Source organism: Chelonia mydas, chromosome 1 (genome assembly GCF_015237465.2).
Source record: "Chelonia mydas isolate rCheMyd1 chromosome 1, rCheMyd1.pri.v2, whole genome shotgun sequence".
Classification (NCBI taxonomy): Eukaryota; Metazoa; Chordata; order Testudines; family Cheloniidae; genus Chelonia; species Chelonia mydas.
Window position 1 is genome coordinate 304,550,397 of NC_057849.1, and position 21,846 is coordinate 304,572,242.

The following is a 21,846-nucleotide window of genomic DNA, read 5'->3' on the forward strand; positions in this document are numbered from 1 at the left end:
TGAGCTCGCAGTGGGAAGTCCCAGGCTTGGCTGCCTCTCAAGGAATCTGTCCCCAGGGTCACCAGGCAGGTCAGGGCTGCTTCTGCTGAGTCTGGACTGCTCTCCCCGCTTGGCTATGTCTGTGCACCTGATTTGCTGTCTGGGTCAATCTCCCAGTACTGGGGTCTGGCTGTGATTAGGCTTTTTACCCTCCAGCAGCAGCAGTGCATGCTATCTGTCCATGCCCTGTAGCCTTCTCCCAGAGCCAATCAGGTGGCCTGCATACCCCTTCCCTGTCCTCGCTTGAGCAGGGCTGAGCTCTTGCTCTGTAGCAGTTTTGCTCCTCCACTGGGAGGTGGGCTGGAAGCAAGAAGTCAGGGGTGGCATTTCCTTCCAGTCATCTAACAAAGCAGGGCTCTGGAGACAGAGGGTTCAGCTCCCTTCTCAGACTGCTGCCTAATCAATCAGGCCTTCTCCATTGTAGGGCTGGCCCCTTCACACTGCTGATGTGTCAAGTGGAGGCTCCCAAAGAGCCTCCTGTACTGAGATTCCAGCAGGGTTGCTACAATTTGTACCTGGCTGCAACGAACCCCAGTTATGCCAGCCAGTGATCTCCAGAGTACAGAACTCTGTGGCCACATCGTCTCCTCAACATGCCCATGATGTGGCCCCTAAACTGGGGTTGGGGATAGAAGGGGGCAATATAGCGATGTCTAGAACAATTCTACCCCATGTCATGCAAATCCTCAACTACAGCAACTTTATGGGCCTTTGGGTTGCTTTGGTGGCCAGCCCCAGAATCTGTCCCCACAAATGCATTCGTAAAGAATATCCAGGAACAGAAGCTAGCTCAAGGGAATAATTAAATGTAAACAAGCTAAAGCCCTAGTTGTGCCACACTTCTGATCTATCCATGAGCATGCATGCGTGAAGATTGCAAATGGGAAGTATTTGATTAAATCATATGTAGTCTGCCTTTCAGGCCTTTAATTGATTATTCAAAACACTGTGTGTGTTTTTGAGAAGTACAGTAGAATGAAATAATTTGTGTCACTGAGCCCACACAATGCTTATTTAACACGACTGGAGGTTGGTTGGTTGGTTTAATCTAACACCAAAGGGGAATAAGAAAAAGCATGTTATTGTTGGTTTAGCCAATTCGTTCATTTTTTCATGACTTACCCTTAAGCAAAAGTAATTTTAATATCACTGCACTGTAACTATGGGCCAAATGCAGCTCCTTCCACTGTAAGCCCAAACACCCCTAAAATCAGCAAGAATTGTCCTGGTCCCACTATGTGTGAGAATTGTTCTCCTCCTGTGTTCTGCTCCATTAGCCCTCTTCCTGCTGTGGTGGGAAAGGTGGATTTGGACAAATGGTGGGAGTAAGTTGAGGTGGCGGTGGTGTACAGGCCAGTGGATATGCCAATATGGGGATCCATGGGGCTAAACTCCTCATGTAAGGCATGTGCAGGAGCCCCATCACTATTACATGGATTGTTGTATTAGTAATGATGTGGCTGGCCACATAATGGGGTGGGGGTGGGGGGAGGATTGCTTTCACCCTGACTGCTCTTCCATCCTCTGCATAAAACTTGTTTACTCAGGCTCAGAGCTCATAGCCAAAGGGGAAGGACATCAGCGTTTGGCCCAATATGTTACAAAGAAGAAAGGATTTGGCTTTGAATATGTTGATGCTGTCAAGTTTTTCTACTGCGGCAGAACTAAGCATGAGACGTTTCCACTTCATGTAATATGTTAATAGCAAAATGTTTTATGAAAGTGAATTTAGGCTGTGGGACTTCTGTGTCTAAATGCAGTGCCTTCTGGTACCAATTAATGCACAGTTTATTTAAGATTTGCTTCTTTATAAATGCAAATAACTTCTCTGCTAGAATATTGAGAGAACATTTAATTTCATTCTTCATTTAATGTGGGACCGGGTAGAAAATAAAACTGGCATTCTTATGCAATTTTGACATCTGCAAGCCTGTTAATGTACGGTCCTTAAAAGTATAATAGGATAAGTGTTTAAGAATTTGTTTAACATCTTTCACAGCTACAAAGATTTTTTGAGACATTCTTCAAATCCAGTTCCCCTCAGCAAGCCTTTGATAATATGAAAGAAACAATAAGTAAACTCTTACTGGTAGCTGAGGCATTCAGTGAGTCACCCGATGTGGGACCAAAGACCTTCAATAGGTAAGACGCTACCAATAAATAAATGGTAAGTTTATTGTCAAGTTCTTTAGAATATTATGGAAAGTAGTTGAGTACACAGATTCTGCTGTTACAAAGAAACTGGTATTTCATACTTGGTATTAGAGTGAAATAATGTGGTTGGTGAAGAGAGATTTTCAACAGCAGCGGCATCCAACCTTCTCAACTTGAGGGCCAAACATATTATTTCAAAAAAGGTCAAGGAGTTACAATCAATACCTTGGGTCAGATTCTGTGTCTTGTTCTTCTGCTTTTGTATTGTTCAGGCAGTACAAAGCGAGCAGAAACCTCCCACAAATGGGGGAGTTCCCAATGGATTTGAAGCTGGCATAGCTGCCTCCTGTGCTTCCCTACTTTGAACCCCTAGCGTAGAGGGTGTTGAGGGATGAAAGAGTGAGTTGCCAAAGTTTATTGTGCTCCAGCTGTCTCCATTTGGTATATGGCCTTTTGGGGACTGTAGCTGACTGGTGCAAATTAGAGCAGCCCCTGGCAGCTATAACCAGGGCTGGAGCAGGGAATCAGGGAATTGCAACTGATCTGAATAGTAGCACAATTTTAGAATACTTTGTCCTAAGTATTACACCTCATGAAGTATGCCTGAATAATACTGTATCACTTTTTTATAGGACGATTAGGTTATTGCAGTCTTTCCTACTGGATTTTTTAGTTTTATATGGACCAGATACTTCACTTTTTTATAGTAAATATACATGTTTTATACAGCTACTTGAGGACCTAGTTGTTTAGCAGCAATAAAGCCCATTATTTGTCCTAAAGTAGTAGGAACAAAACTTTATAGACTATATTGTGTGTGTGTAAGAGAGAGACTGTGAATATAAATATAGAGTTATTTTAAGAGTTGTGCAAAACCAGCTAGTTTTGGTTCACATAGTTTCACCAAACCAAATTGATGGGTTGGCTTATTTATGGGACATCCAAGTTTTCATGTAGTTCCAGGCTCGTATGAATCCAGTTGCAGCAAAGACCATTGGGGTCACAATGAAACTCATGAGTTTTGCTACTACTCACCCTTATGTAACATCTGTTTTCCCCAAAATGTCATCCACCCAGTTGCAGAACCCCACACCCTCCAGCAGGCACTTCCTCCCCCTATATCGTTCCCCTCCTCCAACACACCCCAAAACCCTCATGTACCACAGAATGCACTAACATTAACAGAGGAATGGGCCTAGATTAAAAAGACCCCATAACATTAGAAATCCCCATTCCATCCCCTGTCTGTGATTGGTGCATCTGGTGGTGAATTAGGGTCTTAGAGTAAAATAATGGGCTTCTGAAGCAGCAACAATGGATTAGAGTAGCATTTCTCAGTGCAGCTACTGCTAAATTGGTTAGGGAATGAGTGGTGGGCAAGACTGTGTTTAACTATATCTTTAAAGTAAAGTTAAAAACTGGCCAGTGTGTGTGTGTGTATAACTCCTCTTTACTGGATGGGATCAGTATTGTTAATCTATGTATCAGAAGTACTACATTGCTTATAGTCATGGAGGCTCTCCATTACTAGAGGAACAGGGTTCTGTCCTCTCTGTCATTGTCCAGTCCTAGGTGGCCATGGATTTGTTACAATATTTTTAACACGTAACCTGTTTTACTTGGCCTGTTAAAAGAAACAACAGTGAAAAACAACATAATGGCTTGAAGTCTATAGGCCAGCATCTCAGCTGGTGTAAATAGTATCACTCCATTTAAGTCCATGAAACTGTGCTGATTTTCACCAGCTGAGGATCTAAACCTATCTGCATGTGACTTTATTGACTTTTTCTCTTTTACTTACAGTTATCTCACATGCCATATTCTTGTCAGGTTTAATTTCAGATGCAGTCTGTGTTTTCAAATGTTAACCTTTGACATTGGGTTCAACACCTCCACATACCCAGTAGTTCTTGAGGTAAGCAAGTGCCAATCACATTTTTTAAAACATGTAACATTTTTAAAGCAAGTAAGTGATGGATGGAGGGGATTTATTTTTGGTATTTTTTTAATTGTTGCCCCTGGTTTTAGGAGCTTTCCAAACCCAAAGGAAGGAACTGCCCCTTCCCAAAAGAGCATAGACTAAAAAGAAAAGTACAGTAGAGAATTGTCATTGATGATTGCCCCCAAACCACTAAGCAACTATGCACAAATGTACAAATAGATGTGTGAATACATTAGTAAATGGAGTCTTGGGACTGGAAGAGTTGTTAAGGGACTATGGAATAATATTGATGTCTACAGCACTAAGATCTCAACAACATCTGTCAACAACCTGGCTAGGAAGCATTGTGGCCTAGTGGAGCCGGCACTGGCTGTGGAACGGGGCTCAATCTTGAGCTGTGCTAGAGAACAGCTTGGCATAGGTGACTGGAGGAGGCTGAGGTCTTGGGACTGGCTGAAATATCTCCCTGTGCACGTCTAAATGCTGCCCTAAATTGTGCTGGCTTGTACTTCTTCCCTAGAGGCCATTACGCCTACAAAGATCTATGGAGCACAACACACTCTGACCTCCATCATGCTGACTTCCGCTTCCCAGACCACCCCGACATACCTTCTACACCATGAGGAAGAGGAATGTGGTAGAGAGCCCATTATACCAGCTTTGTACCACCTACTGTTCCTCCTCCATCAGAGGAATTCTCAGCTGTCCCTTTAGGCCAGCTTTCCAGCTGTTTTGCTCTGCTTCAGGGAATTTAAAAAAGCTATGTCTTCTTTTGTCTGCACAAAAGAAAAAAAAAGGAAAAATATATTTGAAAAATACCCAGGGACATTCCAGAAGCAAAATTTAAAAAATAAATCTTAATTAAAAAAATCAATTTAGGTTGCTAAGTGAAATCTGTGTAGTTTCCTATTACATCAGCTACAGAATGCAAAGAAGCGAGTAGATATAGTAAACCTTGCACTATCCACAAAATAAATATAAAGACATTGTTCTTACCAAGTATAAAGAAATGCATATTTCATCACAACTTAATAACCTCAAGTTGGACCCTAAATATATACAGTACTTTCATCAGTAATCCTCAAATCAAAACCCTTTTGAAAACAGAAGTTCTCTCTACATGCTATAGACACATCTTGATCAGCCTCAAATGGAAGTTAAAATAAATACATATTTTATATCATGTTCTAGTAAATCACGAGTGATAAATGCTTTCCTATGAAAATATGTGTAACAGCATTATTCTAAAAAAAGCAATTATAAGTACTTCTAAAAGAGATCTACTGTCAGCTACTAAATATTAACAGATATTAATACAGTATTTCTTAAACACATTTGGATACAGAAGTAAAGAAAACCAGAATGTTCTATATAACCCCTGATGGATGTGAGTTGCAGTTGTGTTGGGGTTGTAAAATGAATTTCTTTATGATTGATAGAAATGATGTGATTGTTTATTATGTCTAATGTAAAATGTATGTCCTTAAGTATTCAAGTTATGCTCATTGTTAAGCATTAAGAACTTGAGTTTTGTGTATAACATGTAGTCATTTAGCAATCTTCACTCTTTAATTTTTTTTTATATATTAAAAGGCTGGACATTTTTTTAAAAATAGGCTGCAAAAACACACATTAATTTTTATATGACAGTGCTATGCTCTTCTCAGTGCACTAGAGGTCAGCAAACACTATGATGTGTAATTGTTACAGAAAATGAAGTACAGTATTTGCTGTAAAAAGAAGAGGAGGACTTGTGGCACCTTAGAGACTAACACATTTATTAGAGTATAAGCTTTCTTGAGCTACAGCTCACTTCATCGGATGTAGCTCACAAAAGCTTATGCTCTAATAAATGTGTTAGTCTCTAAGGTGCCACAAGTCCTCCTTTTCTTTTTACGGATACAGACTAACATGGCTACTACTCTGAAACCTGTCAGTATTTGCCGTGTTACAATTCTGATTATTGTATCAGAAGTAATATACATAAATAAAATACTACTACTTTATTTGTTTACCATCTGTGTGCATTTGATTCCTTTTTTATTCATACCTTTTATGATTCCTTTGAATAAATAAATAAATCCAGCTTAGATATATCGGGGAACACTGGATTTGATATGAAAACTGTATGTTAATTCATTTTTTTTCAAGGTGCACGAACACTTTGACTTTCAAGTTGATGATGACTTGAATTTTGAGGACCAAACTGTAAAACAATTCCTGCTTGAGGATACATTCAAGTTTCTCTTGTCTAATAAGTCTTCAGCTTCCAGTGTCTTTGAGGCTTTACAGAACATTTACAGATTAGCTGTGATTAAGGTACGAGTGGATTTCATAAACATTTTTCTTATTACAAATTAATTGAAAATATTTAATTCTAAATGATAACCTTTTCTTTGTGAGGGCTTTTTTCTAAACTACAAAATGAAATATTTGTTCAATCAGAACTTTTTGGGGCTAGGCAGAGTTGTATGAAACTGTGAAAAACATATTATGATGACACCTTGCATGGAATTTTCTTTCTTTCTTTCTTTCTTTTTTTTTTCTTCATTTTCCAACCCTCAAGAGTTCATATTTTCAAAGCTGCAATATTGTGAAATTCTGTGTGTTTTCAAGTAAAACCAGTTTAGCTTAATAATGGGACCAAAGTATGCAGTGTTTGTGAAATGTTTGTGAATACAGAACTAATTTCAAATTATCTATAAAATGCAAAATGGTCACATTTCAGCACATCATATTTCTTTGCAAATACTTCACACGCCCCTTTGTGCTAGTTATCTCTCACCAGATTCTCTCTTACGCCAAACTAACATTGAACACAGCAGACTTGGAAGAAGGAAGAGCTATCAGGGAGCTTGTTTGGTCTCCCCAATTCTTTGCCTCAGCCCTGACTCAGGTTAGTGCAGCTAGGGGGCTGCTCTAACTTTCACCAGCTGGGTATGGTGCCCAAGGGACTATGTATCAGCTAAATATAGCCAAAGCAAATTGGTCTCCACCTAGGGTATGCAGCAGCAGATTCACATGGCTATGATATAGCTGTGGTGTGTAGTGTGGACTACCACGTTGAACGATCCCTTGCAAGTCTGCTTCTTTCACCAAGAGTCAGTATGGGAAGATTTAGACTTCTTAAATTCCTCAAAATTGCATCTTTCAACCTGATTCATGGCTGGCTGCATGCTCAGCTTCCTTTGACTGTAGCTTTTTAAACCTACAAAAGCATACCTTTCTCTCTACACTGGTCATTACCCCATCATTGCAGTCGTCTTGTTCTCGACTGGTGCAAGACTGCAACTTGCTGGGATTGTCTAAGTATCTTCTTATTTGTGCCAAAATCAAACCTAACCAACAGATATTAAGAATATGCCATAAGTTTTGATGCTGAAAACTGTTCTTTCCTCTCCTCAGTTGTTTTTAATGGCCATGTTTCTGCTCCATATAAAAAGTTCTCATCACTTCTGCACTGGACACTCTTGTCTTAGTTGTCACATAGACATCCCACCACCTAAAGGCCTTTAAAGATGCTGAAATGCCATTGATGCAAGATTGATCTGACATGTTACTTCGGATATAGAACTTTCTGCTGTCAATCAACTACCCAGATAAATGAAACTATTCACCCATTCAGTGTCAGTGCCATCTACATGCAGTGTCAGCAGGTCATTTGTTTCCATTTTATAAGAGGCGTACATAGCTTTGGTTTTATTACCATTGATCTTAAATCCCATAGATTCTGCAGTTTTTCAGAGCTCTTCCAGCCATCAGTTGTAGTTGGTCAGTAGTCTCTCCTAGTAAGGCAAGATCATCTGCATAATCGAGAGCCTCTAAAGACCAATCTTTAAATTTCACACCTTCTACTTTGGCCTCAATCAATTTGTCATCAGATCATCTATTAGAACATTAAATAACATAGGCGAGAGTATTCATTCATCCCTGGCCTACTCCTGACGCAACTGGACAGCCGTTGACCCTCACACAGCTAAATGTATGGTGGTACAGTTCTTCCACTCGCCACACTATGTCCTCAGTCACACCCTCCTGGTGTAGCAGTATCCACAGTGCTGCTGTGGTCAAAAGTGGCTGTAAAGTCTATACACATGTTGTTAACTTCCTTTTGTTGTTCTAGTCATTTTTCAGTAACATGCAGAGCATGTGTAGCATGGAATGTAGATTGATCTGTACAGAAACCACGGTGACTGTCTCTCATTTTTTGGTTGAAACAGTATTTCAACCAATTCAGTAATATGATCGTAAACACCTTCCCTGGGATTGACAGCAGTGTTATTCTCCTGTGATTCAAGCAAGCTGATAGCTCTCTCATCCCCAGGGTATGTCTACACTGCAATTGGACATGTGATTGCAGCTCATATAGGCATACCCATGCTAGCTTTAGTCTAGCTAGAGCATCTAAAAATAGCAGCGAAGATGCGGTGGCAATGATCCTCGCGGGGACACATACCCAGGTTTCCAGGTGGACTTGTATATCCTGCACTGAAGCTTGTGCCACTGCATCTTCACTATTACTTTCAGCTGCACGAGCTATATCAAAGCTAGCTTGGGTATGCCTATACGAGCTGCAATCGCACATCCAATTGCAGTGTAGACGTACACCTAGTGTGCACCAGCTACTCCTGTCCTTTCTTTTGCAGGATGAAAACTACCAGAAGGAATATGAGCAATGTCTGTCTTTAGAAGAGATAAATTCAATGATTCATTTTATAAAAGAGCTGAAGAGTATGGGACAATTTGAGCTGGTAAAGTAAACATTATTATTGTGTATTTTTTTGGTATTGTGCAATTTCCTTTGATGTGATATCATAGTAGTTCAGCTGTAAGTTATTTAAGAAGAAAGTGTTTCTACTTTTAAAATCTTTGAAAACATTATGGATTTATTTTCTTATTTCTTATTTAAATAAATGCTAAAATGGTCAGAATCCAGGTACTTTTCTTTAAGACATCATAAAATCATGATTGATTTAATAACGATACAACAGAACAGAATTGTAGTACATCACAAGTTTTTAATTTTTAAGAAGGATGCTATCACGTGCCTAAAGTTTAGTACGTGTGTAACTGCAATATTGGAGCCTATGCTTTAGATATGATGGGATGGTGTGATGCAGAGGGGGGCAGCAAACAGTGAGAGAGGATGGAATGGGAAAGAATGAAGTTTACAGCAGTAAAATCATGTGGATACTCAGTTTGGTCATGCGTATGTCTTGTGGATTCTGCCAATTCTTCCTAAAATAAAAACAAGGAGGATAACAGGATAGGAGAAAATGTCAGACTCATTTCTTGTGGAGCTCACAGAAAAGGTGAATGGTCTGAGGTATACAAATGAGAGAAGGAAAGGGCTTGATGAATCAATTAGGTAGGAAATGTGTAGGGCTTGATAGAAGTCTTGAAGACACTTACGAGAAAAATGAACAAATGTAACCCCAAGGCTGGCATTAGTGGTGAAATAGGCAAGAGGTGATGTGTTAAAAGATGAGGTCAGATAGTTGTGGGCAGTAGAGTTATGTAGGACCTCAAAGGTGAGGACAGGAAGTTTAAATTGAATGCAATGAAGAAGATTGGAGGGGGTCAGTGGAGAGATTTAAAGAGTGGGTGACATGGTCTGAATGACATAGTAAGAAAATCATTTTGGAGGCCACATTCCATATGGAGAGGTGGAGGCGATGTGGGTGTTGGGAAGGCTGGAGAGGAGCGGTTGAGAGATGAAATGAGGAAAACCTGAGAAGAAATGTCAAAGAGGCAGAATGAGGCATGAGATGAGGGATTGGAAGGAGGGAGATAGATTAGGAATCATCAGCATAGCCATCATAGCTGAAACTGTGTGAGCAGATAATGCACTTAATGTGTAATGGGGAAAAAAGGAGGGTACCATTGAGAGATCCTGAGGGAATCCCCCCAAAGCGGGTGTGGGAAAGGAGGAAAGATTCTGAAGGACCAATCAGATGGGTAGGAAGACTTCCAAGAGAGAATAGTACCAAGGAAGCCAAAGAGGGATAAAATGTCAAGGAATAGGGAGTGATCAACAGTTTTAAAGGCAGTGGGGAGATCCAGAAGAATGAGCATGGAGTACAGCTGCTGAGATTTGGGTAGGAAGAGATGAATGGAAATGTTTGTCGAGTATGTATTCGGTGGGGTGGAGAGGGTGGTCTAGAATAGAGTTAGAGGGGGGAAATTGAGGGAATGGTTGTAAATGGGTCATTCAATGATTTTAGAGGTAAAGAGAGAGGGAGCTGGAGAGGTAGTTGGCAAAAGTAATAGTATCAAGGGTCAGTTTTTTTGAGACTTGAGGAACCAAACCATTCTGGTACTTGGAGCAGGAGCCAGAGGACAGTGAGGAGGTCAGGGTGAGATGGAGGAAGGAATGACACTGGTGCAGAGGTGGGGCAGGTGGAGGGATTGGAAAAAGTACAAGACCTTTTAGTGACAATAGAAAAGTGTGCTGGGGATGGAAAGGAGGAGAAGGAGAGTGGGGAAGGAGTAGGGAGGTCATGAGAGATGTCAGTTTTTCTTCTTGAAGTCAGGTGAGATCCTAGCATAGAGGGTGGAGGATGTAGGAGAGGGGAAGGTTTTAGGAAGGTGTCAGTGGCCATTAATAAATGTTGGGGTTTTATATGCCTGGGACTCAATAAGGGCAAGGCAGAAACTGCGAGGAAGGTGGCAGGAAAAGAAGGCAGAAAAGAAGAAAAGAGAACAAATCTGTGTCTAGGAAGTCTGCCTGATGTCTGGATCTCTGCCAGAGAGGTGGGATGAGCAACAGGGCTGGGGATTGGTAGGTAAATTATACGGGGGGAAAGAGGGACAAAGGAGTCAAGGATAGAGAGAGTGGTGTTAATGACTTAACAACTGATCAGTGGAGGCGAAGGAAGAGCAGCAAGTATTGGGACACAGAGCATCAGAGAAGTCACGGGCAGTAAGGGATTGAAGGTCCTGGAAGATCATGGGACAGATGGAGATGAGTGATCATATAGGAAATGATTTGGTAGCAACAAAGAGGAAATTCAGTAATGAAAGAAAGGGAGTTCTGCTTAGTGATGGCAAGGTCTATGGCATGGTCTTTTGGTTCAGGGAAGAGTTCATCTCAGTCTGAGAGTCAAATAAGCAAGACACAGAAGACTGAGGGATAAGACTTCCGCTTCAGGACCAGTAAGCATGGTTTTGCAAGGCATGATAATCAGCATAACTTTGGGAATGTATCTTAATATGAATTGCTAGGATATTCTATTAAACACTTGTAATCTGTTTCCTAATTTTTTCTTAGCTCCTTGTATGTTTTTACATATATAGTATGCATCTAACCTATTGTAACGGTTTGCAGGACCAGACCCCAACAGGTGATTCAGTCAGAGATATAAAGGAAAAATCTATGAAAAAGTGTTTTTACCTTTACTAATCTGACACATATCAACTTTCTCTCTTTCAGCTTTTCCCGTCTTCTGCACCCAAGATTCAAACTTTGCTGCACGATGTTTATCACATGGTAGACCCGATGGGAAAGCTTGGGTCAGTCCTGACAGTACATTGGTTTCTTTCCAATTTACTTGAGCAGTTCCAGTTCATGAATAAAGAGGCGCGTCCAAATCTCTCAGGATGGTAAGATGGCTATTAGATAATATTTCTAGGGCCAGATCCTCAGCTGGTGGAAACCAGTGTAGAGCTTTTGACTTAAGAGGGGCTATGCCAATTAACGCCAGCCAAAGCACTGGCTCAGTGTTTCTTATTATAGTGTGTTGGGAGGTATTCCTTTGTTAAGGTTGATCTGAATTTCCAGATAAATCCAGTTTGGGATCCTTTTCTCCCCCTTCTAACACACAGGATTATTGGTGGCAAAATCGCAGGGGTGAGGGGGTAGAATTTTTCTAGTAGATTTGAAGTGAATTTTCTGAATTACTACACCCTGAAAATAGGAATGTTTAATAGAGTTCAAAAGGTCTCCTGCTCCTTGCCTCCAATTTTGAAGCCAAAACAAGAAAGAAGGCAGGAGATAAAAACTTGGGCCAAGATTTTCAGAGGTGACTAGTGATTTTGGGTTGTCACAGATTTTGGATGCCCCACTTGAGACACCTTCCTCTGAAAATCTAATTTTAAATGCAACTCTAACTTTTAACGTTATTAAGATTTCAAATAATAATATCAGACTGGCATGTTGACTGCAGTGGGCTTAAATTATGATCGTGACTGCTGTAGACTTAAACTTTCACTTGAAATAAATAAATAAAAATAAGTTTTCAGCCTTTCCCATGTGGAAACAGACTTTAAAATGTAAGCCAATTGTTTGTCAGTGGGAAAAGGGACATTTTTTCAACCAAAATTGAAAAAAAAAAAAACTTATACACAAGGTTTTGTGAATTATGATTTATTAAAAAAAAATAGAGGTGTTCGTCACAGTTAGAAAATTCATCAAAGGTTTGGGGTCCTTTTAGGGCTGTCAAGTGATTAAAAAAATTAATCACGATTAATTGTGAGATTAAAAAATTAATTGTGATTAATCGCAGTTTTAATTGCACTGTTAAACAATATTAAAATACCATTATTTAAATGTTTTGGGGGTTTTCTGTATTTTGCAATATAGAGTCAGGGCTGGGAGCTCTGAGCTTCAGCCCTGCTTGGAGCTTCAGCCTTGCATGGGGTATGGGACATCAGCCCCTCTCAGGGCATGAGGTGCAGGGCTCCAGCCCCCCTTGAGGCTCAGGGCTCCAGCCACTATCAGGGTTTGGGGTGTGGGGCTCTTGCCCTCCCCCTCGCCCCGGTGCCTGGGAAGCTGTGGGCTGGGTCTTCTTCAGCTCCCCCACTCCCCGCCAATGCCTCCTACCCGCCCACAGATAAGCGATTAATGCATCAAAAATTAACATATTAATTTTGCTTTCAGTTAATCGCAGGTGTTAACTCCAATTAATTGACAGACCTAGTGGGTTTTTTTTTATTAGATCATTGCTAACTACAATATTCTTGTATGGCTTCCCACCACCTTCCTTAGTTGATGATGTGTAGTTTCCATTTTAACATCATCTTAACAAAGTTTTTTGGCTGGAAAGAACAAAAATAATGGTATTGTAATTTTGATACTCTATGTATTTCTTCTAAAGCTGAGGAAATTCATATTTATTTTCCATACCGATTTTCTCCTTGCTAATGACATTGAATGCAAGTGTACAGCTCACCTACTGGTAATGGAGGTGACTTGCATGTATTGTGTACATTGTGAAATAGTTAGAGGTCCAGTTTCTGTTTCTTTCATTCCACAAATTCTGAATGATATTGTGCAAACACTTCTTTTTTGGCAGTGTAGGCATACCCACTATGTAAATGGCTATGAATGCTTGAAAACTGAAAAGACGTGAGTTAAGCTTTATCCCAAGGCAGCCTGTTTAAGCATTTTGTTTAAACTTTAAGCTTTCCTGAGGTTCATAGCCTTGATGAGTTTTGTTCAAAAGGACTGTTATCCTGACTTTCATAGATTTGGGCCAAATTTTTAATGGGCTCCTTAATTGTTCCCACTTATCGGCATATGCAAGATCTGTGGTTTCATGTACAAACTGGCAACTGCATGACCAGCTACCCCTTATGGATGTATAAATGGACAGTTAAGGAGGCTCCCTGAAAAATTTCCTCTTGATTTAGATTTTGTATCTTGGTGCTCATGAAATCAGAGAATGAAGACCCTACTCAAAGGAGTTTACTGGTCAGCATTACTCACCCACATTTCCATCTACATGATTATTTGCAATTTTAACATCCGCAGTGAAGTTAGTGAATTCTCTGCACTTCTTCCACAGGAAAATCAAGAAGAGTTCCAGAAACTCATCTAGGACTACCATGAAATGGTCAAAGCCTAGGTGAGAATGAACAAATAGTGAACTTGTAATGCCTATCATTACATCTGTGAACATGAACAGCTTTAGGGCAGTTTCTGGGGAGCACAAGCCCAACACACATACACAGATCTGCTAAGTTCCAGCAGTAGGGAAATTAGTTGCCACTTTTCCTATCTCGGTGGGATAATCCTGAATTCTTTGTGTTCTGATGTAAGACTGACAATGATTCATTTTAATGGTCCTTTCTACAAGTCTCATTAAAACATTTGTGGGGGTTGGCCACAAAGTAAGATTTCACCATCTTCGCCCCACCCACCACACACACACATAGAAAGTGGATTTATGTCTTTTAAAATCATAAATTGATGAACAATAGGCTTCTCTGGCAATGCAATTCTTCAAGAGGACTTCAAAGGGAATGTTTTGGGGGGAAACATATGACTCCTGAAAGGAGCCCCTTTGGATCTCTTCATCTGTCATTTCTCTTTGTCAGTCTATACAGGATTTGCGTAGGGAAGAGCTTATTGTAAATCTACCTTGCCAGCCTCCAGTCATGTCCAAAAATGGATTTGACTCATTGTAAGAGGAAATCTGCTGAATTAACAAATTTGGAGTTGGTGACATATTCCTGAGTAAAAAGAAAAGGAGGACTTGTGGCACCTTAGAGACTAACAAATTTATCTGAGCATAAGCTTTCGTGAGCTACAGCTCACTTCATCTGATGCATTCAGTGGAAAATACAATGGGGAGATTTATATACACAGAGAACATGAAACAATGGGTGTTACCATACACACTGTAATGAGAGTGATCAGGTAAGGTGAGCTATTACCAGCAGGAGAGCGGGGTGGGAGGGGAACCTTTTGTAGTGATAATCAAGGTGGGCCATTTCCAGCAGTTGACAAGACCTTCCTGGACACTACGGTGCTAATAAGCGATGGTCACATAAACACCACCCTATACTGGAAACCTACTGACCGCTATGCCTACCTACATGCCTCCAGCTTTCATCCAGATCACACCACACTATCCATTGTCTACAGCCAAGCTCTACGATACAATGTCATTTGCTTCAACCCCTCAGACAGAGACAGACACCTAGAAGATCTATCAAGCATTCTTACAACTGCTGAAGTGAAGAAATAGATTGACAGAGCCAGAAGAGTACCCAGAAGTTACCTACTACAGGACAGGCCCAACAAAGAACATAACAGAACACCACTAGCCATCCCCCCTAACTGTTCCTCAGACGTTCTTGCTGGAAATGGCCCACCTTGATTATCACTACAAAAGTTCCCCTCCCCGCCCCCGCTCTCCTGCTGGCAATAGCTCACCTTATCTGATCACTCTCGTTACAGTGTGTATGGCAACACCCATTGTTTCATGTTCTCTGTGTATATAAATCTCCCCACTGTATTTTCCACTGAATGCATCCGATGAAGTGGCTTATGCTCAAATAAATCTGTTAGTCTCTAAGGTGCCACAAGTCCTCCTTTTCTTTTTGCGGATACAGACTAACACGGCTGCTACTCTGAAACCTATTCCTGAGTAGTTGCAGATAGCTAGTCTTCATTTGATAAAGTAAGAATGTGTATGAATTCTAGCTTTAGGCATATAATTTGGTTTTGGATTAGCAAGTACATAGTCTAATATTACTTCTGTCTGCTTCATTCCAGTGTATATATCCATACTAACCTAAATTCAGTCATGTACCAGTTACTCAAGTCTTTACTTGTCTTAAAGAAATTGTTTTTGTACAAATTGTAACCCGAACTGCATATTAAAAATGGGTAAAAAAGTAATGTACAAGCAATTTGAAAGCTTTTGTTCTTGGATACCCCTCCCCTTCCAGTTTTCCTCCCTATTAAGCTACTTTCTTGAGATTCATTTCTGCTTTTCTCCTTTTCTTGCTATGGGCAATTGTTTACTACGGGCTGTGAGTTTTCCATCATGCTCATTTCAGGTAAGATTGCTGGTATTGGGAATGTGAGTGCAAGAGGTGCATCTTTCTGTTCAGAAAACTACAGTACCATGCCCCATGCCAAGGGAGACAGGAATTTTTAAAAAGTGTTTTCCATGGATTCTGTTCCTCTCATTGATCTAGAAATGTCTATACTATTGCATTGATAGGAATTCTTTCCCAGAAAAAGAAGGTGTTAAACAAAGAACTCCTTTCAACGTAATGAAAAATCAGAAAGGTAGGACATCAGACTGGTTTACTTGTAATATACCACATGCTTTTCCTGTTTGTTCCAAAAATCTGGGAATGTCTGTGGTTCAGATGAACTGATGTGTTTCTTACATTCGTGCTTTCCAGTTAGACGGTTGTGGCTCATTTACTAAACATAAAAGGCTGAATTCTATCTCCCTAACTCACGAAAGTTGTTCCATGGACTCCAGTGGAGTAGAGCAGGCAGCATATGGCCCAAACTGAAATAAATACAAGTGTCCCCTTTTATTTGTATAATGCAGTTATGTGTGGGGGGAGAGGGTTGTTTTCTTTGGGTTCTGCAAATAGGGGTTGCATGCAGTGTGTAGAGTAGGACACAGTTAATTGTTTCTGTTTGCCCCTTAGAATTACATTTTTCCAATGAGACTAAAGAAAGGCATTGTAGTCATGGTAAGTCAAGATCTATATCTTTGTACTGACAGAACATGTGAACTTTATGCAAAAGGTGGCACTGCTTTAACACATTTTTTATAGTGTCTGTGCAACTTTCTTTAGGGAATGGAGTGCCTTTAGGCCCTTAATAACGAAACATGGTTTATTAAGTAGCCAGAATGTTTCTGAATCCATCAATAATGAGTCAGCTATGCAAAGTATCTCTCAAGCACAAAGTTAGCCATTGTTATGTTTACATTCTAATGTTAATGTTTGGACATTCATTGATCTCAAAGCCCTTATGGTTTTTCTTCTGGTTATACCACTGACTGTCATGTAGACAGTTTTTCAAGGACAGTTATAGTTTCTCCTTTTGCATACAGTTGTTCTTATGAAGTGGCCTTTTAAACTTTAAATTTTTGGGTGCTCAACTATCATACAGGATATTAGTTCAGTGCTTAACCCTTCCTGATCAAGTAATATCTGTTCAGGAATACAATATTTTTGGTTCTTTTGTGATGTAGAGGGAAATACTTAAATATAAAATTAGAGACACACTCAATAGTTTTTTTTCTTTCAACCTGCATTTACACTTGCTTCATATCCCTCACCACCATTAGCCATCCAGAACTCCATTCAGCTACAAATATATCATTGTACAGGCGGACGTCTTTATTGCTATATCCAGGTGAAATTATGTGAGACCCAGAACAGCGCACATATAGCGGCAAGGACATTTGGCTTATTCAGGGGTACAGTCAGCTGAGTATCAGGCCAAAACAAAAGAAAGCCTTAGAGTGTTGCTCAGGGGATGATGAGCTCATCTAAATGAGCTCCGGGCATCCCACACCTTAGAACATTACTACTACCTTTTCAGTGTCCAGTGCTCTTTTCCCCTCTGTCTAACTGAGGCTGTATTGTCTATGAGAGTTATGCTGGGAGAGGGAGACAAATTGCTGCTTAGGGGTGAAGAATTTTCATCCCAATGGGCCTCATCTCTTCTCTGCTCCTCTCTAAGCTTGGCGCTCAGCCAGGGAGATGTCAGTTCCAGGCCAAGAACATTCCTATCCTGGCTGACTGACACCATGATTTCACCCCTCTCAAGATTTTTCTTTGAAAGGTACCCCTCCCTCCAGCTGCTTTAATTCTTAAGGCTATTAGTGATTTCTTAGGGAATAAGCATACATCCTGAAATGATCTGTGCGTTACATAGGCCATATAGCCTCTTGGGGAACTCAGGAGTGCTTCTTATATCCTTTGAACACTTACTTTCCCTCAACCCTCTATGCTGTACGTTTTGAATATGACCTGTTCTCTGGGGAATTTGGCCCAAATTCTGCTCTCAGTTAAACCAGTGAAACTCTGGAGTAACAGCATTAACTCTATTTACAACAATGTATCTGAGAACTGAAGTTGGCCCTTTTGTGTTACTCTCCAGTTAAATTCACTCTCGTGGACAGGCCCCACACAGGGCCCTGTGTACTATTTAAGCCCTCTTAAGCCACATACTAAGCTTCCAGATTCACTCAGCTATTTGAGGGAAAGAGTTTACTGGCTGGAATGTTTGCAGAAGCAGCCAGTTATAATTGAATATTGGAGAATATTCAGAAAAAGCAAATTTTGAATGTGTAAACATGACAGCAATCTGATTCTAACAGATCAGATTAAAATAGGTGCAAGAAACTTGTCACAGACGAGCTACAGGCAAATAATAATTCACAGAAATCATTTGTTTGATAATGATAATACAGAATAATGAGTGTGTTTGAGAAAATCATGATTTTTATAGATTGTCCACAAACAGAAAAAGAGGTGCAGTTTGTTGAATGAGGATTCTTTATAAATTATTCACCCTGATGTACAAATGATCCCATGATGCTAGATGTCACCCACGTGATCAGTTCTTATGAGCAGTAAGGGTGTTTCCAACAGATTGATTTTTTCCTGGCAACTACACATATACATAAGCCCTGCACACAGGCTGGTACATACCTAAGTTGGTTGTGAATTTCTGTCATTAAACTCATGTACATTTCAATTAATCCACTGGAGACAGGATTTTTTGACCTTAATCCTTAAATTTTCAATGCCTTAGTCAAGCTTTTAGTTTTGTGACTCCTACTAAAGTCATTGGGCAAAAAATGATAAAAGCCCTGCGCAGGTCTGAAAATTTACCCCAACTGCCAATACAAAATCCATTAATGCCTTGCAGCAACAGACTCAGCATGGCTATGAGTTAATGAATCTCACCATTGATCATTTAACAGCCTGCCAGCAGTTACTTGTTATTTTAAAATGTCCATATGTTTCACAGTTTTTTCTTTGATGCCTTCTTGGAACAGATAAAGATACCCTATCTCATATCAGGCAAATCTTCACCTGCCCGCCTTTGGACCTGAATCCTAAATTTAATCCAAAGATCAAAGAGTACTACACTGAAGTCCCATTTGATGTGGTGACAGTGAAGATTGGAGCAGAACCCTCTAACTGTCAGTGCCAGGTGCACCTTGATGAGAGGAAAGGACCAAGGTATGGGGGAAAATGATCCTGTAAGCACAAAGCTGATTCCTAATATTGGAGAAACAGAAAGGATGGCAGCCACCTCTGCATTTCCAAGAGAATTAGGAATTAAGATTACAAAAGGAGATTTGAATGCCCAGACATTTAGTCCTTTAGATTTGTATTTATTTATCAATGTATTAAAGATGTACCCATCACAATCATTACAATTAAACTCCAGTTAACAACCCCCCCAAACTGTTAGAATCTCCCTCCAGCTTCTACATAAAACTACTCACACCACCAATGGTCTGAGTACAGAAGACGAGCACGGTTGTTGGTAAAATATTCAGGGCCCAAATTATACAGAGCTGTATATAAGCTAAGCAGCACTGGGTCTCATCAGTAACTGAACAGAAGATTTTCAAGGTGAACCCAGGAGCTGCTAGAACCATGATTCACTTGGTAGAGCCCTTCTGTCTTAGTCATTATAGGACCAGCATTCCACCATGGTGTAAGGGATCCGTTGGAGGTGCAGTCTTTGGTGATGTATAAAACAGAGGACCTGACCAGTTGTGATCATTGAGGGTCTTATGGTCCTTTCTGCAAAACTATGGGGGTTTGTCCTGGGTCCTCGCCAGTATCTTCTATTATTAATCTAATACTCTTCCTGTGGTTTCTATTAGAGAAGTTATTCTTGACTTATTCTTAAAAAAAAAAAAAGCTAACACAAAACCGTGTCACATAAAATTTTTGATGTAGGCTGGCTGCCACAATACACTCCAGAGTTGCATGCATGGAGTGATTGATACGCAAATAGACATGTATGCTATGTAATGAGAGTTTGCAAAATACTTTGAGAGTCTTCTAAACGAAAGTCATTATATAAATATTTATTAAGAAGTAAAAGCATTGAAAGTTCAAATTCTGTTAGTTCCAGCCATTCTCAGTTCACTGCAGAGCAAAAACCTCTCCAGCACTGCTCTTGTCTATCATGTTGAATGGTTTATTTGGGAATCCATAATGCTCAGAAAGTGCACAATTTGAAGGGCTAACTAAAATTTTCAATCTCATTTGTCTCCCTCCTCACTTCATCACTGATTTGAAACTGCCAGAAACTATTGTCCCTAGTTGCATCATTCACAATTTTCTTGTCATTGTTGCCTGACTGACTTGCCAATTCTGAAGCTCTCTCCTATCTAAGTTGAAAGCTAAAATAACATCACATTTTTAGATTGTTTCTGGCACATTTTTGCTTTATTGCTAGATTTTTTTAAAAATGCCTTTGCAAGCTAGACTTTACACTATTATTCATATTAAACCATGGAAATAAACATTACTAATAGAAACCTTAAAAGCTGAGGTCCATTTAAATTGCAGTGGAAAGTGCTGTTCAAATCTTGACTGATTTAACATTGGGCCTATCACTTTCTGTTGTTGTTTTCCCTTGCAGTGTTGCTAACTACCCCCTTGGCCTGGGAATTAATAAAATCACTATTCTAGTAACAGATAATGCGCAATCCGACCCCGAGGTTGTGAGCAGCTATAAAATCACTGTCTATCGAGAAGACCGCCCAAGTCTGCCTTTGTTTGAGGACTATATGGTGTGTGGTTTTGTGCAGGTACTGTTTGTTTTTTCTTTGAATATACACTTTATATATGTATATGGCTTGATTATGATCTCACTTACACTGGTGTAAATCAGAAGTAACTGAATTGAAGTCAGCATGGAATCTGTTTAGATTAGAATGAGGCCCCCTAACTCTTTGGGAATTCTCAATCCATATTGTATAAAATAGGGGGATTACAAAGGTTTTTGGCTATAAATGTAAATTATACATCAGTACCTTTCGTATTTTGTATGCATTGGAAAACTCAAAGCTAAGTTGCCATTACCTTGGTCAACTGAAATCCTACTCACTACAGTATTGTATCTTTCTTTGTAAGAAGCATCAGAGTTATCAGGACAGTAAAGCAGATGTAGTAGAGTTTCTGTTGCTATGATCATCTGTGCAGTTGATGGCAATGTTTTGATCATTATGGTTATGATTGTGATTATGTATTCATTTATTCTTTGCTTATTGCTGACAGTGGGGTCAGCTCTGGTCAAGATACAGATATCAAAACGATTTATGAATGAAAAACGTATAGTCTAGAAGACAAACATATAAAGTGAAAACACACGGGGCAGGCCAAAGGAAGGAATGATCTTAGTTTAGATTTTTTTTAAGTGTGTATATGCAAATACATTATATATAATGTATATATGGATCCTTATGGAAGCATTGAGCCTTTAGAAGAGATCTGAATGAAGAAAAGCTTAAGGTCTGGCATACTGCAGTTGGAAGGACATTTCATACGGAAGGTCAGCATAGAAGAAGACACAAAGATGGGAGTAGGAAAATGAAACAAAGGGGCATTGAGGCTTTCATTGTTAGTGGAGCAAAGGTGGTAAAGGAGAACGTGATAGGATATGAGATCTGAGATGTAGGCCAGGATAGCTTTGTGCAGGTCTTTGAAGGCTGAGCACTAGAAGTTAAAACTTGATATGGTGGGGAAGGGGAAATCAGTGGAGAGATTCCAAGAGGGAATTGACAATAGGCAGGGAAGATAAATTCATTTGTGGGGTTTTGAATAGATTGAAGAGTGGGGAGGTCTTACAGGGAATCCAGAGCGAGTATTTCATTAGCGCTAAATTATATCATCGCAAGCAGGCAGGATTGTAAGCAATAGGGCTCTATTAAACTCAGCATTGTGTGCTCCGACCCTGCCATTTCTCTGTGTGT

General features: G+C 40.0%; 1 protein-coding gene across 5 annotated transcripts in view; it reads left to right on the forward strand.

Moving 5' to 3' along the window:
• The window catches only part of CPED1 (cadherin like and PC-esterase domain containing 1), a 221,709-nt gene that overhangs the window by 88,435 nt on the left and 111,428 nt on the right, over nucleotides 1–21,846 (forward strand). For 4 of the 5 annotated variants that reach the window (XR_006291938.1, XM_043550133.1, XM_037888943.2 and 1 more), the window contains exons 8-17: nucleotides 2,039–2,181; nucleotides 4,024–4,108; nucleotides 6,287–6,454; nucleotides 8,782–8,886; nucleotides 11,568–11,737; nucleotides 13,921–13,980; nucleotides 16,090–16,157; nucleotides 16,535–16,579; nucleotides 18,904–19,090; nucleotides 20,514–20,682. Coding sequence is in view for 4 of the 5 variants with exons in the window: in XM_043550133.1 (XP_043406068.1) it covers nucleotides 2,039–2,181; nucleotides 4,024–4,108; nucleotides 6,287–6,454; nucleotides 8,782–8,886; nucleotides 11,568–11,737; nucleotides 13,921–13,980; nucleotides 16,090–16,157; nucleotides 16,535–16,579; nucleotides 18,904–19,090; nucleotides 20,514–20,682 (1,200 nt within the window). In the remaining variant the exon portion in view is untranslated. The remainder of the gene's footprint in view (nucleotides 1–2,038; nucleotides 2,182–4,023; nucleotides 4,109–6,286; nucleotides 6,455–8,781; nucleotides 8,887–11,567; nucleotides 11,738–13,920; nucleotides 13,981–16,089; nucleotides 16,158–16,534; nucleotides 16,580–18,903; nucleotides 19,091–20,513; nucleotides 20,683–21,846) is intronic. The other variant, XM_043550139.1, reaches the window with a different exon arrangement.